This window comes from Rhinoderma darwinii, unplaced genomic scaffold (assembly GCF_050947455.1).
Source record: "Rhinoderma darwinii isolate aRhiDar2 unplaced genomic scaffold, aRhiDar2.hap1 Scaffold_130, whole genome shotgun sequence".
Lineage (NCBI taxonomy): Eukaryota > Metazoa > Chordata > Amphibia > Anura > Rhinodermatidae > Rhinoderma > Rhinoderma darwinii.
In genome coordinates, this window is record NW_027461962.1 from 3829458 (window position 1) to 3846410 (window position 16953).

Sequence of the window (16953 nt, forward strand, 5' to 3'; positions counted from 1 at the left end):
TTATAAACTGATTGTCTATTTTGGACAATCCCTTTTTGTTAGAAGGGTCCCAAAATCATAAGCTGACTACAGGGCATCCAACTGCTGGGAATTACAGCGATCAGCAGTTAACAATGGAGGACTCCAGCAGCAAGTGCTATACACCCCTGTTCATGTAATGCCGGGTCCTCCAGAGTGACTGATGGTTCTTGTAGCTGCTATATGCTTCTAAACATCGAATCTCCCTATGTTAAATTAGAGTTTGGACGCATTTTTTAAAAAGACTGTGGGGTAAAATTGACCAAACAAATTGCCCTAGGATTCTTGCGTAAAAAGTGGAGTACACGGCGTAGGCCAAATTTATTATATATTTTGGACACTTTATGCACCTCCCTTGAAGGGGCGTGGCTAAGAGGTGTAGGTAAAATGCACCAATTTTATGAACAGCGTGTGCCATTTTGTTTTGGTGCAAAATGTTGATGCAAAGTACAGCAGCTATACGTGACATTTTTATTTATTTAGTGCAATTTGAACCATTTTCACTGTCTTATAGAATTATTAATTTTATGACATTATTAATAAACCCCTCCCGTTTTTTATTTTCAGTTTTGGCTCCTTACCATTGGTCGGGGTCCATTTGCAGCATATAAATACGGCCTTGCCATTTTTGGAAATAAAATCAAAAGCTTCAGTACTTTCCAGGATTCTGGGAACTTTTAGAGAATTACAGGTCACGTAGTTTGCATTGAAGCGGATTCACTTTGGGAGTTCTTCACTTTCACGGTAAAAAGGTCTTGCCCCCCCCATAAAAATTCCAGTTGGTTTGATTCTGGTGACATGGACTACACATCCAATAAAGTATCATGATGCTCAGCATTCTGCTCCTTAGAACAGTACGCACTAAGAATTTTGGCAGACTAGAGCTAAAATAGCTGGCACATGAAAAACACCATTACCAAATGCTTTAAAGTAGATCTCTGTGTTTTGTAATTTTGTAGTTTTTATGTCCAAAATTCTGTGCAGATTAATTTCTCAATATATCTTTATAGCGGTTTCAACTTCGCTTTTCTGATACAGAGCTCCAAAAAACCCCTGCATAAACAAAGGTTTAAACATAACATGCTGGCAGCCTGCTGCCGCCACTAGAGGGAGCATTAGAGCTAACTGCATACTGTATTATCATTGAGTTCAATGTATTAGGCCTTGTCCACACAGTGCAGATTTGATGCAGACTTTGCATGTGTTTTTTAAGCCAAAGCCAGGAATGGAACCTGAACAGAAGAAATGTATAAAGAAAGGCCTCATGGGTCTGCTCTCCTGGATCCAATTCTGGTTTTTAGCTTAAGAAATAAATGCAAAATCTGCATCAAATCTGCACTGTGTGAACAAGGCCTAACAGTACGCAGTTAGCTCCTAAGCTTTTTCTAGTGGTAGCTGGCTGCAGGTATCCAGCATATTATGTTTTAAATCTATGTCTATGCAAGAGATTTGGAACTTTGCATCAGGAAAAACTGAGCTTAGAACCACTATAAAGAAAGAGATATAAATAAATGCCAGTTCAAAAATAAAAATTAAAAATCCCCCTATGGGATTAAAAAAATAAAATTAAAAAGTAATGAAAAAAATGTAATGTTAAATAAAAAAACTTTGTAAAAAAAAAATACACACAAATGCACATTTATTACAATAAATAAACTTTATTAAATATAAGTCTCAAAACATAAAATAATACACACATATTTGGTATTGTCATGAACGTAACAACCTGCACAACAAATTTATGGTATCATTTATAATGATCAGTGATAAAAAAAAACAAATAAGAAATAAGCGGAAACACTTTTTTTTCTGCATTTTTTCCAAAATGAAAATGAATATAAATGTATTGATAATGTAAATGTACGAAAAGCTAGCACCAACATAAAGTATAACACGTCCTGCAAAAAAACACAATGTATCATACAACTACGTCAAACTAAAAAGAAAAAAGTTATGAGCGCCGGGATGCAAAAAAGAAAAATAGTTTTGTCCTCAAGCCCACAATTGGCTGCCTTTAAGGGGTTAAGGAAGTCTGGTCTGGGGTCTGTATTTATTTAGCGGGTCTTGTCGGGGGTCTGTATTTATTTATTTAGAGGTCCCCGCTAAATGCATGTCAAAGATTCACAGTGAGCAATAAGAATTTAAGGGGAAGCAGCGCACGTACGAGCGCTGTGGTCCCTTCAAAACAGCTGTTTTATAAAATAGCTGAAATAATATGGAATTTGAACCCAGGATCATATGCTGGGGGGCGACCAGAAGGGCAACATATGGACTGGCGGCTCCCTAGGCGGGGTTACTGTGGCAGGCAGACAGGGCTGGCCACGGTAGGCGGACTTGCCCGCATTAAGAGGTGGGGTGCCAGGGGCACGTGGGTCCCGGCTCCTGGAGTGCAGTGCAGTGATGATATTGGGCTCCCCTTTGTTGTATATTAAATTTTGGTCAATAAAGTTGGCATAAGCCACAAAAATGTTTTACGATGAAATGCTGTGTATGTTTTTTTTATTTTGGGATTAGGAGTAATGGAGTCTCTAGGGTTTAGCATGGGCGATCCTTACTGTATATAACATCATTGGAGCAGTCTGCATAGTATAAGGGCAGCAATGTTTACACATCATGAATCCAGCAGTATATATTATATATACTACATGCTTACTGTTGTTATATTACTAGAGGTAAAGGAACTGTGGAGGTGGAACAACATGGGCAATGCCTGTCCTTCTGGGGTGTGTAACACTGTAATATTTAGAAATAAGATTAATGTTTTAGTATACATCCCGGCTCCACCAACACAACAGATTTTTGTGAGGCCATTTTGTGTTGTGTTCTGGGGTCCTATATTTTCCATGTATGCCCCGTCATGAGTTTATTGTGGGCACTACTATGCTTTGCCACGCCCACATTGCCTGTCACTACTTATAGCTACAGTTTAGATTGCTGTGCCCCACCCACATACAGTTCCGTTGCTCCGCCCACTGAATGTCACTATAGACTAGTTGCTTGGCAGCAGACTTCTTAAGATAAGATTCCATGTGATTTCCTCAGTCTTATCTATTCCAAAACCATGGAGAAGGTAAATAACCTAATCCTCCAGCCCCACCCCCTGTAATACATGAAATCCAGGGGAAATGATGTAATTTGCTCCATGTATACCCTCATCTATACCACAATTTCTACATTATTTCAGAAAATGTATTAGCCGTAGCAAAACTATGAAGATTGCATCGGCAGATGTTTCTTGTAATTGTTCCTAGGAACACGTGCTGTAAGGCAATAGTGCTGAGCACTGATCCACCATACTTTATACTCCTTACCATTATATCAAGTATTGTCTAGTTTTAACCCTTTCACTTCCTAACCTCATTATTGGTTCCCCTCAAGTAAATAGATTTTTAGTCTGAGACTAGATCTTAAGTTTAAACTTCATTTTATCTTCAGATAAGAAAACTTTGTCCGGAAGGATTTCTCTGGAACGATGAGAAAAAGGCACTTGAGTTCTCAAGGTAAGAACAGACCCCACAGTCTCCAGGATTTCTGTTTCAGACAGTAGAAAGATTCAATAAAGATTATTAGCTCTCATTCTCTATTATTTTTATTCAGTTATTAGGTTTATATTAGGTATTTGCTTTGAGGCAATTTTCCAATTTATGTCTCAGCTAAAGTGTCTTCAAAGATGGAGCTCCCCTTTAACCCCTTCCCAACTTCCACCGTATATTTATAATGGAGGCCAGGTGGGGTGGTGTATTGCAGGCTCACGGGCTGAGCACACTCCATAAAATGAGCGTAATGGCTGTATGTTACACCCAAATCTTTACAGTAACTAACAGGATCCCGCTCGCTTAACCCCTTAGATGCCAGGGTCAATAGAAACCGCTACATCTAAGCCATTAGAATAAGGGGGCGTCCCCTCCGATTTCTTTTTGCCCCCTCTTGATGAAAAAGCGGGGTGCTAATGATTGTTATATCAGCCTATGGGCCTAATGAAGGCCCCAAGATCTGCCATTTTTGTTTTCCTATAAATACGAGCCTGAAAAGAACATAATGTGCTGCAATACAGTAACATTGCAGTATATCATGGAAGCGATCCAAACATCACTGGTTCAAGCCCTCTAGGGGGACTAATACAAAAAAGTTAAATAAAGGTTTTCTTATATACATAAAAAAAATTAAGAGTTTAAAAAACTTCCCTTTACCAATTTTCCTCCAAAAGCAATGTAAAAAAAAATAATATAACCGGTATCGCTGCGTCTGTAAAAGTATTTAACCTGCACCGTGAACGCAGTAAAACAAGAAAACAAAAACGACTGAATCGCTGCTTTTTGTTCATCTCATCTCCCACAAAAATTGAAATAAAAACTGATCAAAAGGTTTTATGTACCAACAAAAACTGGAGCTCATCCTGCAAAAAAACAAGCCCTTTTAGGCTATGTTCACACGGGGTATTTTGCAGAGTTTTTTGACGCGGAAACTGCGTCGCAAAACTCGGCAAAAACGGCCCGAGAACGCCTCCCATTGATTTCAATGAGAGGCGCCGGCGTCTTTTTCCCGCGAGCAGTAAAACTGCCTCGCGGGAAAAAGAAGCGACATGCCCTATCTTCGGGCGCTTCCGCCTCTGACCTCCCATTGACTTCAATGGGAGGCAGGAGAAAGCGTATTTCTCGCTGTTTTATGCCCGCGGCGCTCAATGGCCGCGGGCGAAGAACGGCGCGATAATCGCCGCGAAAATCGGCGTGCAGGGAGAGGAATATCTGCCTCAAAGTTCCAAACGGAATTTTGAGGCAGATATTCCTCCCCCAAAATACTCCGTGTGAACATAGCCTTAGCTGCTCAATTGACGGAAAGATAAAAACGTTATGGCTCTCAAAATATGGTGACACAATTTTTTTTTATTTTTAACAATTACGTTTTTTTTTTTTAAAAGCAGTAAAACATAAAAACAACTATATCATTTTGGTTTTGCCGTAATCGTACTGACCTGCAGAATAAATTTAAGATGTCAATTTTACTGCATGGAGAACGCTGTAAACATGAAACCCAAAAAGCAATGGAGGAATCACAGGTCTTTTTTTTCCTCCTTTCTACTCCACAAAGACGTTTTTTTCCAGTTTCCCAGTACATTATATCGTATAATAAATGGTGCCTAAAAACCTACAATTCGTCCCGCAAAAAACAAGCCCTAATACGGCTATATCGATAGGAAAATCAAAAACTTATGGCTTTTCGAAATTGGGGAGGAAAAAACAAAAATGGAAAAAATGAGAAGTGGCTGTGGAGGAAAGGGGTTAATGGTACTTGTTATTTGCTTGGTTGGCTTGGGAATGTCCCGGTTTCTCAGTATGGATGATCTTTATATTACAGGAATTTCACTTTTCTATTAGATGTCATTTATTACATGTCACTGGCAGAAAGTACAAGAAAGTTCCTTTAATCTGTAATGAGGGTCCGGCATCCTTCATCAATACATTTATGGTGGGAATTATTCTCCAAGATAATAAGTCACTAGTGCTCCCTAGGTTAACCATTTATGACCCCTAGCAGACATGTCAGGGGCACTTAAAATGCCGGTACTCTTGACCAGGATGACAAGGCAGCCTATAGTCCTCAGTCTGCAGGTCGAGACCCTTAAAGACACTTCAGAGTTCATATAGGTCTGTTCTAGCAATAAACGCTTACATCAGATGCTTATATAGTCTCTTATAAATACCTCTTATACTATTACTTTAGGTACAGCAATGTGCAGATGAAAAAGATGCCCCCTCTCAGCAGCAGCAAATTCATGGGCTCCAAGGAGACCCTGATGACGGTGAAGTCAGTCCGGCTTCAGGAGAAACCGTCAGACAGGTAGTTACATAAGGTCGTCATACATAAATGCAACAAACAGAAATCTACAGCGGATTATTAGATGTATCATCAGATACTGCAGTTGGATTCGCGGAGTAAAGGTCCTTTTACACGGGCAGATTTCCTGCCGGCTACAAGCACTGATAATAATATGTTGATCTGCGCTCTTTTAAAACATTTAAATAAATCAAACATCGTGTGGTATGAACAAGCGTTGATACAATATACAATACTTCATCCCCATACAGTTTCCATTTTGTCGGCAGCACATCCCTTGTTTCCACAGGAAGATGTGCTGCCAACAAATGATGATTCTTTTGACTGCATAAAAGATGCGATCAGCCAACAACAACAAGCGTTTGCTGGTTTGTTAGCTGATCGCTGCCATTTTTACACTGGGCAATGATCGGTCGTTCAGCCGATCATCTGCCCATGTAGAAAGCCCTTAACAAAAGTTTACACGTTCTTTCTTGTTACATTCAGAGGGCTTAAAGGGGTTTAAATTGATGGACTATCCTCAGGATAGGCCATCAATATGTGATCCGTAGGGATCCGACACCTGGCACCTCCACCGATTCACAGTACGAGCAGTGGGCCCTGCGGCGCCTTCAAAACGGCTGATCGGTGGGGGTGCCGGGAGTCGGACCCTGACAGATCACATATTGATGGCCTATACTGAGAATAGGCCATTCATTTTATGGGACTGGAAACCCCCTTTAAGCCTAGTCTGACACTAGTGCTACTCACACAACTGATGGGATGTAACAGTTTAGGCAATCCTAAACATATTCAGCTTTAGTTACATAATACTGGACAAGTATTTTAAGCTGCAGAATGTCACCACAAGGGTTATTCAGGGTTCTTTTCAGGGCCAGATTAAGATTGGTGGGATCCCCAATCCCACCGCTGGGACCCAGTCCCCTACTTACCCTGTGTCACGCCACCACCACATCTAGGTGATGCTTATATAGTCTCTTATAAATACCTGTAAAACTCTTCTCTTATACTGTTACTTTAGGTACAGCAATGTGCAGTTGAGCAAGCTGCCCCCCCTCAGCAGCAATAGCAGCAGCAGCAGCAGCAGCAAATTAATGGGCCCCAAGCAGACCCTGATGACGGGAAAGTCAGTCCCACTTGAGGAGACCCCGTCGGGCAGGTAATTTGAGTACAGTCATACATAAATGCAACAAACAGAAATCTACATTGGATTATTAGGAGTTGTAACATCAGATACTGCAGCTTGTAAAAGTGTATATGTGTTATAGCTGAGAAATCACATTCTATGTATAATTCACTTAGTCTTAAAGAGACAGTAAGAGATTATTTTACTATTATACTCTTACGTTAGATGGGGACCAGGAGATAAATCTCCTGAAAAGACCCTTCCATTGAAGAGGAAACCTGAACTGGAGAATCTGAAAGATGTCAAGAGTGAGTATTATCCATGTGACTTATGCACCATGTGTCTGTTCCATCAAGACTTTGTTGAGGGGACAAGTGTATTTCCCTGAAACCCGTAAAAGACCCATTAATTTTCTATCAATTAACTGGGTAAACAGCAGATCCATCTTACTTGTCCATTCTCTTCCAGGAATGGCTTTAACCTTGATGGAAGAACAGGAACGTCTGTGTTTCACATGTGATTTTGCCTCCGTCTTCGGGTATGTCGCTTCTACAAAACTGGCAAAATATTCTATTCCCATTGACCTATAGATCAGTGCAGGGCGGACACAAACAGCAGAGGGCTCCTGTGCAGGAACAATATTTGGGCCCCTTGTTCTTCGATTTTTTTTTATATGGCTACTAGGCCCTCTTACCTACTCGGCCCCTGTGCAGCTACACAGGTCACAAAAAGTAAGTCCACCCCTGGATCAGCGATCCTGAGAACCTTAGAATAGTTATCCGGGAGTATTTAAAATACAGTAGGGCAGGCAATGGTATAAAATAATAAACTAGCAGGTATTCAACCTCTACAGTGCCCCCCCCCCCCCGCTCCAGCACTGAGGTCCTGTTCTTCACCGCTTTAATCCGGGAAGCTCCTGCAGCAGTCACGTGCTGCTCATTAGTAAAGGCTGAGGCAAATGATTGGCTGCAGCTGCACATGAACGATGAACAGCATGTGACTGCTGCAGGAGCTTCTGGGACTGGAGCGGTCGAGAACAGGACCATAGTGCCGGAGGGAATGTTACTTCAGTGGTTGAGTAACTGATAGTTTATTATTTTATACCATCCCCTGCCCTGCTTCCTTTTATGAAGGATTGGTTGAAATCAAGCCTATTCCCCTTTTGAAAGATATTATTGTAATTGTTTTTGGCAATAAACCTCAGAGGAGTATTTTTGAGCTTACTAGCAATGTATGTGTCTCTTACTTCTCTCCGATATATATATATATATATATATATATATATATATATATATATATATGATCTGGATCTGGATAAATTCCCGCAGTGAGTGTCTGTTGGAACACTCGTCTAAAATTTCACTCTACTATATTTTTAGCCATAACTTGCTCAACAGATCTCATCAGTGACATAAAAGATCCAAGAATATGAGGTGGAGTCTTGTTTTAGGGTTCTCTTCATATTATTACTTGGTGTATGGGCTACCCGAGACATTCCCACCTCAGCTTTATCCACTCAGAATAAGAAGTGTGTGTACAGAACCCCCAGATAACTTTTCCACTGTTCCTTGGACTGTATGGCTGGTGAGGGGCGGTAATGGGACAGAAACAATTGTTGTAATTATGATTTAGGGTTGACGGTGAAATCTGCAGTGACCGATGGTTGACTGACTGTGTTGTAGAGGGGCGACATCTGACTTCCCATACCAAAGACCATCCTGATTGGTTACTATGGACAAAACCTCCTCTTTCTGTCATCACTGGTTCTCAAAAATTAGGTTCTTCATATTTAGTGTCTTACATCAACTATTTTAATTTTTATTTAGATCCAAGGAACTTGATGATTTCCTAGTGGCTGTGAATTATTACATGTATTGTTTTCTAATGAAACAATCACAAGACAAAAGGCCAAAATCTCTACTGCCGTAAGTGTTTGTCACGTTCACAAGTAACAGGTTGTTGAAGATTTTCTGTCCGGATTTGCATTAGCAGCAAAGTAGATGAGATTTTTTAGAAATCTGATCTACATGCTGCTGAAATTTTCTGCACAGAAATTGATTTTCGATGCTTATTTATAAATGTGCAGCATGTCAACTTCTGCTGTGGAAGTGCACATGTTTGTTGCTGTTTACCCGATTAAATTCAATGGGGAAGAAGAAATTCGCAAGTAAATCCTAGTGTTGCACATGTTGCTGTGGATTACCTGTGGATTCGCAGCAAAATGTGCAAGTTTAGATAGTTCAATATGTTAAAAAATTATATATTTTCATCTCCTGTAGTAATGCTTTCCTGTCCCCGTTGGTCTGTGTACATCCGGCCTCTAGCGATGACGTGTCGTGACGACACGTAACTGCTGCAGCCAATCACAGGCTGCGGCAGTCACATGTGACAACTCTGGAAGGAGGGTCTACAAAGACCGGCAGAAAAGCGTTGCCAAGGGAGCGCCAGGGGAAGTAATTGTAGTAGCATTGGACACCCACAGCAGGGAGATCCACATGATTTGGTGCGGATTTGCCACTGCAGATTTCCCTACAATTGTCAGCAGATTTGCTGCAGAAATCTTCTACGTGTGAACTTATCCCAAAAATCTGGTCATGTAGAGCTGAATTATTTGAAAATGTCACCAAAAAAAAAAGGGGAAGAGATCCTATTATCCATAATGCTGGGATGGATCCTCACCCCCTCTATAAAGGCTTTTCTTACAATGCTGCTTGTTTGTGTTTCTCGGAGGCGGAGACCTCCAGAAAAACTGGCAGAGAAGTCAGATCTGGAGAAGAGATCGGAAGCAGCACTGAGACATCTCACTGTCAGATACTCTGCCCTTAATATTGGACAAGAAATAAAGGAGCAGCACCACATGGCATTTGAAAAGTATGTTATCTTTTGAGAATTTATTCAAAATGTGGTGTCTTATGTTTTGCCATTTAGGAATATATTCACACAGTGCGGTTTTGCTACGTTTTCTTACTGCGTGGACAAAAAACACATTTTTCGGCCACCTGGCAAAAAAACTATGCAAAACAGCACTGTGTGAAGACACTCTAATGATTAGACTATAGAATAGTAATAATGTTAATATCAGAACTGTTCCCTATACAAGAGGGGGGGGGGGGGGGAGTACCGGGACCCAATAAAAAAAATCTTGCACAGCTGTGAAGAATTTCAAATTTGTTACATTTACCCATAAAACACAGGCTGCCAATTATGATGGCCTGTAATCAGGGCCGGCCTTAGGGGTGTGCAACCTGTGCAAGTGCACAGGGTGCTACACCGTCCCAGCATGCAGGGGGCGCCACTGGGTTCTGCCTCTGCTCTATCCTCTGCTCCTCCTTACACATGAAGGAAACAAGAGCAGAGGAGGAAGCTCCGCCCACAGCCCATCCTGCAAGAAGCCTGTGAGTCTGTGTCACGAAGGGTCTGTGGACTTACTGGGCCGTACCTCCTAGGCGGTAAGGCAGCTGGCCTACAGAGTGCAGGTGAATGTCTATAGTTCGTATAGGTACCTGTGGCAGCTCAGACAGCAGCAAGGCAGGCTCGGCTAGGAATAGGCAGCAGTGTCAGACGTCAGGCGAGGTGAAGCAGGTCAGACATGGATACAGCACAACACGACTTTGGCACAGCACAGTGCTCGACCAGGGTGGTTTGAAATGCTAGGGACAGGAACAGGAACAAGTACAGGAACTGGAACAGGTACAGGAAAAGGTAACACACTAGGAGGCCATCACATAGACAAACTGGGGAACAACAACAGCGCTCAGGCATCGAAGCAGGGGGCTGGACCCCTCTTATAGTCCAGGGTACCCACGGGTTAAAGTTCGTCAAAAGGTCCGGTGCGCACGCTGCCCCTTTAAGAGCGGGCACGAGCGTGCGTGTGCACTCTACGGGATCCGGCTGAGGTGAGTGAATGCGAGCACTGGCGTCTCCTGAGGAGGAGGCTGGGGCCAGCGCTTGCTGACTTGTGGCTGCGGCTGTCAGGAGGGGACTGGAGCTGACAGCCCGCAGCCACGGACATTACAGCCTGTCAGCAAGGAGAGATGGTAATTGTCTATGTGTGTATATGTGTCTCTGTGTTTGTGTGTGTATATGTTCCAGTATGTGTATATATGTTTCTGTTGGTGTGTATATATGTATGCCTCTGTGTGTTTTTATATATGTGTGGGTATAGTTATCAGAGTGTGTTATCTGTGGTGTTACATAGGACTGCAGTTAACATCTACTACATTATCTGTACTCAGAGAGTTATTACTGTGTTATCTGTTGTGTTACATAGGACTGCAAGTAACATCTACTACATTATCTGTATTCAGAGAGTTATTACTGTGTTATCGGTGGTATTACATAGGACTGCAGGTAACCTATACTACATTATCTGTACTCAGAGAGTTATCACTGTGTTATCTGTAGTATTACATAGGACTGCAGGTAACATATACTACATTATCCGTACAGTGTATATATGTGCCTGTGTGGGTGTATATGGGTCTGAATGTGAATGTATCTTTGTGCTTGTATATTTGTGCCTTTAATGAATTTGTATATGTTCCTGTCTGTGTAATTATGTGCCTGTGTGTCTGTATTTATGTGCCTGTATCTGTCAATGTCATGCTGTCACTGGCTGCCGTAATGTCCTCATGGGCGCTCTGCCCCTTGCAGTGTTGCTATGGGTCACACATGTTTCTGGTCATACCTCAAAACTCAGAGCTCATTGTATTTTTCCTGTCTTCGTGTTCCAGGAGCAAAGCATCAGCTACAAGGAGGCTCCGCAGATTCTTTGAGGTAACGGCATTGAATTTATATTCTAAGATATGTTGAACTGAGGTCGTCACGTTCTGCTGGGGACAAGGCGCTGGCGCTTTCCTTATTTCTTACATCGGGTGTGTTTGTTTCTTTGCAGTGTTTATACAGCTTCAGTGTCAAAGTGGCTTGGGTGACTCTGAAGCGTAAAAAGCTGGAGTCTATAGAGAAGGAGCTGCACAGGATATTCTGGACAGTACTTTCCCACACCAAACTGGAACCAATGAGGAACCTGTTTGAATATAGGAAGAAGACAACACCATCTGCAGAAGAGAGGTACAACACATTATTGCTGAACATTGGTCAAGAAATAGTCCTAGCTCTAGTGAATAGACAGGGTCGTAGCAATAGGGGGTGCAGAGGTAGCAGTCACACTTATATTGAATTTATGACAAAAAGATTTGTTTTGACTCAGAAAAATCAGAAGGATTCCTATACACAGCACCGCCAGCGAGCGGTATGAAATCCACCTCTCCGCACTGGCCATTGCCATGGAGAGTTCTCCATACATGTTCCACCATCAGGAAGTGTGTGCAAGAGGCATCAAGAAGAATGATAGGGCCCCCCCAGAGCAGTATTGCTTGTGGGACACATGATGGCATAGGGGCATTCATGTTACGAATTTATTGCTGGTTCATTTAATTATTATATTTTTGTTAGGTGGTTTGGTGCCCCCCCCCCCTTCTTTTCCCTTATAACTTGCAGTTGGTACTTACCTACCTTTTCCAGAAGATTCTGATATTCTGCCCAGCACCAGGTTACTGTCGCTGATTGGTTGTCTAATTACTGGGGAGATTCTTGGAAGCTTCTATTCTTCTGCCCAGCACCTGGACTTTGTCGCTGATTGGCCGTTTAGTCTGAAGGCGGGAAGATTTTGCTTTAAAAAAACCAAGCTTTCCCGCTGTTTCTGTCAGTTCCAGATTTCCTAGGACCAGGGTCCCCACTCTCCCTCCCTTTATTTCATTTCTGCTTGTCGCAATGTCTTATTGGTGGGGTTTTTGTCTTCCAGCTATTGCTGGGTGGATTGAGTTTTAAACTGGTTTATTATTATTATTGTGATTTTTAATTTATAATGGTTTTAATTATTTATTTGGTTCAAGTATTTATCTTATTGATTCAAGTATCAATATCTTTTGGTAACCCTTAATAAAAACATTGCGGCCTTTTTTATCCACATATTTTGTCTGGTGTCTTTAATTCTGTTATATTAATGTATGAATTTGGGCCTTGTGCCATCATGTTTCGCAGTATGAGATCCCATCTATGCAGTCCTAGATTTTAATGTTGTCCCGGGTGTCCCCTTGCCTTTTCCACAGAGTGGGCATTGTTTGGCGCTATTTGGGCACTATCAGAATATGTGAATAAGTATGGCATCTCGGAACGGTTTTCCACTATGCGGGCAAGGTTTGATTATGTAGGCTAGTATAACACTGTTGATACTGGTATGATGGTGGCACCATTTGGGCCCATTACGGTGCTACATAGGCATTGCATAATTATGTGGGCACAGTATGGCAGTTTGGGCAGTATTTTGAACTGTGTAAGCAAGTATGACACTGTGTGGGTACTGTTTGGCTTTATGAGGCACTATGTTTTGGCAAAATAGAAGACATAGCCCTAACTTGGCACTTTATGTACTAGCTGCAGTGTGTGGACTTGATGGGCACTATCTGGTCAGTTGTTTCCTATTTAATCTGGGCACTGTGCAGCACTCTCTGTCCAGGTACTATGTGGCACTGTATTCATATATAAATATGGTAGTTACTAGGAGGGGCCACATTTTAAGAGACTTGCCATGGGACATTAAACAAACTGCAAAGTGCTCTCCCTTTTTTCTTTATCAGAATTGTGTGGGTGGGGGGGGGGGGGTTATGCAAGACAGTGATAGGTTCGGGTATAAAAGTAATATCCCACATATGGATTGTGTATGTGCCAAGCATGTGAAAGCAGATACGAGCTCTTCACCTCATACTCTTTTCTCTTCTGTCTCCAGTCTCGGCATAACAGGAGCGCCATCGAGGATGTTCAACCTACAGGATTTAACAACTAAAAAACCTGGTTGGAAGAAGAAGATCTCAGAGAATCGCACCTAGTGAGCCACAGAGGCAAATGACTATTACTACCGGACATGGATTTTATATGGACATGACAAGATTTACTAGATATGGACTTTTTACCGGATTTGACAATTACAATCGGATATGACTTATACTACTGGATATGACTTATACTATCGGATATGACTTATACTACCGGATATGATTTATACTACCGGATATGACTTATACTACCGGATATGACTTTTTACTGAATATGGAATTTCAACTATGATTTGGGTCATCACCACCAGCAGAGCAATCTAAGCCAACCCTCCACCAGCAGAGCAGACTGTGTTATAATACCACCAGCAGAGCAAACTGTGCATCCATCACACCAATAAAGCGGCTATGTCACCATCACACCAGTAGCGACGCATTTCCAACAGTCTACTGGCTACGCTGACATTGTCACCAGTCGGCTAATAACATCCAACTTTAAGCACAATTCAATTTGTGTGTCTAATTATTTATCTTAGTTTGCTTTTGGCCATTGAATTTACTCTTTCACAAGATCAGTACATTTCTCCCCTGCTGCTGTGATTATCCCCATGACCTGACTGATTCGGGTGTGTTCACACATTGCAGTCATATTATAATTTTTTTCGGTGTTTTCTTCAACAATTGCAGCAAAATGCCGCAGTTGGGCAGCGCTTTAGTGAAAATCATGCCAATAATCGCAGGAGTATCATCGGCAGCGAGATCACAAAGTCAAGTCGTCCTTGTCTGCCTAGAACTGATGAGTGAGAAAGTGCGTGCTCGCACGCATGTGCGCAAAGCTACGAAGTCGCTGCCGACAATACTCCCACCGCCACATCACAGAAGCAGAAGAATTCACATTCTTCGTCTCAACTTCTGCTACGTGGCGGCGGCTTTTGTCAAACAATGGGGGAAGCCGCTGTGACACTGTCCATAGCTGATTGGACAGTATCACAGTGATAAGTAACACACCCCATTGACTGTTCAGGGGGTTGTTTACATATTGGGCGCCAAATATAACGGCACCGATATCTAAATAACGGAGGAGGATAGAAAAAAAAACGTAAAGTAAGAGAAGGTTTGTGCAGCCCTGCCTATTACCTTCTGCACTCATATTCACATGTATGGGCAGGTGAAAGGTTCTCTTTAAAGATTTTAGACTTTCTCCAGTCTTGGCCTAATAGGAGCGCTAATGAGGATATTCTATTCCAGTATTTGACACCTAAAGAACCTGGTGAGAAGAAGGAAGATCTCAGAGAATCACACCTAGTGAGCCACAGGGGCAAACACATATTTATACTGGATATGGACATTAGACAAACATGACATTTTTTTTTTACTGGATATGGACTTTTTATTGGATTTTACAAATAGTATCGGATATGACTTTTGATAGTGGATATACATTTTTTTACTGAAAATGGACTTATAAATATTATTTGAGAAAATAAATTGGTCAACTCTCTACCAGCAAAGTAGGCTAAGTCACCCTTCCACCAGCGGAGCAGACTTTGTTACCACCCCACCATCAGAGCAGACCGTGTCTCCATCACCCTAATAGAGTAGGTTATGTCACCACTTATACAGCAGCGCACACATTTCCAGCAATCTACTGGCTACGCTGACATTGTCACCAGTCGGCTAATATCATCCAACTTTAAGCACAATTCAATTGCTTTTTGGCCATTGAAGTCACTCTTTCATAAGATCAGCACATTTCTTCCCTGCTGCTGTGATTATTCCCATGACCTGACTGATTTGGGTGGTAAATTGCTGCAAAATGCTGTAGGTGGGCAGTGCTTCAGTGAAAATCATGGCAATAACTGCAATATGACTACAACTTCTGAGTTTACCCTTGCCAACTATTCTATACCTGCCGCAGGGGTGAAGTTGTTGTTAGGGTTTTTAAACCCTTCCTGACATGCGCCATATATATACGCCAGGGACATTGTTTGGCCTTTTCTGGAATGATTGATAAATCTGAATTACCCTGTATAGTAGTAAAAGCAATTGTTTGTCAGCTGATTGCATCCTTTACGCGGCAAGAAAAATGGTCGCTTCCCGGCAGCACATCTACCTGTGTAAATAGGAGATGTGCTGCCAACAAGATTCAAAATGTAATACAACATATCCACAAGGCCAGGGCCGCCATCAGGGGGGTATTAGGGGTACTGGTGTGAGGGGCCCGGCCAAACCTAATTGAAAGGGGGGCCCGGCAACTGGCGCGATTTGCCATTGGTAGAAAAAAACGGGCCCCTGCAATGGGCCCGTTTTTTTCACCACAGAATGTCGTGAGCTGCGGGCCCCCCTCTCGTCATGGGGGCCGTCGAACTGCCCTCGCGTGCACAAAGAAACTCCCGCGCGTGCGCACTCGCGAGCGTCCGCGAGCACGCACCCACGAAAGCCCGCACTTGAGACCGCCCGCGCGCGCACCCGCAAAATCACAGAAGCGCGCACCCGCGAACAAAGCGCGCGCACCCGCGAACACACACATGGACACAACTTACCTGGAGCCTGGCTGGAGGTGAAGGACTGGACGTCTGGACCGAAGACATCGCCTGAAGAGGACTGGAGTGGGAGCAGCTCTTCAGACACAGTGAGTAAAGTGTCTGAAAGTGCTGTTTAAGTATGGCCCTGTTCACACAGAGTATTTTGCAGGCAGAAAAAATTCTGCCTCAAAATTCCTTACAGAATTTTGAGGCAGATTTTGACCTGCCCACACTATCTTGCCGCTTTTTTTGCTGCGTTTTTTGCCCGCGGCGATTGAGGACAGCAGACAAAAACGCAGCGAAAAATGCATTTTCTGCCTCCCATTGATTTAGATGGGAGATCAGAGACGGAACCGCGGCAAGAAAGGATGTGCTGCTTTTCCTTTTTTCCGCGACTGGCTCCCATTGATTTCAGATTAAATCAATGGGAGGCGGTTTTGGAAGTTGTTTGGTGCTGATTCTGACGCAGTGTCCGAGTCAATATCAAGGCCCAAAAACTCTGTGAACTGGGCCTTATTGTTAGGGCTTATTCAAACGAACGTGTAATACGTCCGTGCAACGCGTGTGATTTTCACGCGCCTGGCACGGACCTATGTTACTCTATGGGGCCGTGCAG

The 16953-nt window shown here is 42.6% G+C and overlaps 1 protein-coding gene across 2 annotated transcripts; it reads left to right on the forward strand.

The window, feature by feature from the left end:
- Positions 1-3007: 3007 nt before the first annotated feature.
- LOC142699106 (protein phosphatase 1 regulatory subunit 36-like) lies at positions 3008-14317 on the forward strand. Of its 2 annotated transcripts, XM_075848000.1 has the most exons (11): positions 3008-3088; positions 3454-3518; positions 5740-5856; positions 6875-7012; positions 7205-7287; positions 7448-7517; positions 8806-8904; positions 9710-9850; positions 11713-11755; positions 11874-12049; positions 13767-14317. In XM_075848000.1, the coding sequence occupies exons 1-11, from the start codon at positions 3080-3082 to the stop codon at positions 13864-13866; spliced, it is 1041 nt and encodes a 346-aa protein (XP_075704115.1). In that variant the 5' UTR covers positions 3008-3079; the 3' UTR covers positions 13867-14317. The 2 variants fall into 2 exon arrangements, with proteins under 2 accessions (XP_075704115.1, XP_075704116.1); XM_075848001.1 differs by lacking the exon at positions 9710-9850.
- The last annotated feature ends 2636 nt before the right edge of the window (positions 14318-16953 follow it).

Bases quoted from the DNA above. Each gene is read 5' to 3' on its own strand.
- LOC142699106 (XM_075848000.1), top strand. The intron at 3,519-5,739 runs GTAAGAACAGAC...CTATTACTTTAG, and splicing joins AAGGCACTTGAGTTCTCAAG to GTACAGCAATGTGCAGATGA. The intron at 12,050-13,766 runs GTACAACACATT...TTCTGTCTCCAG, and splicing joins ACACCATCTGCAGAAGAGAG to TCTCGGCATAACAGGAGCGC.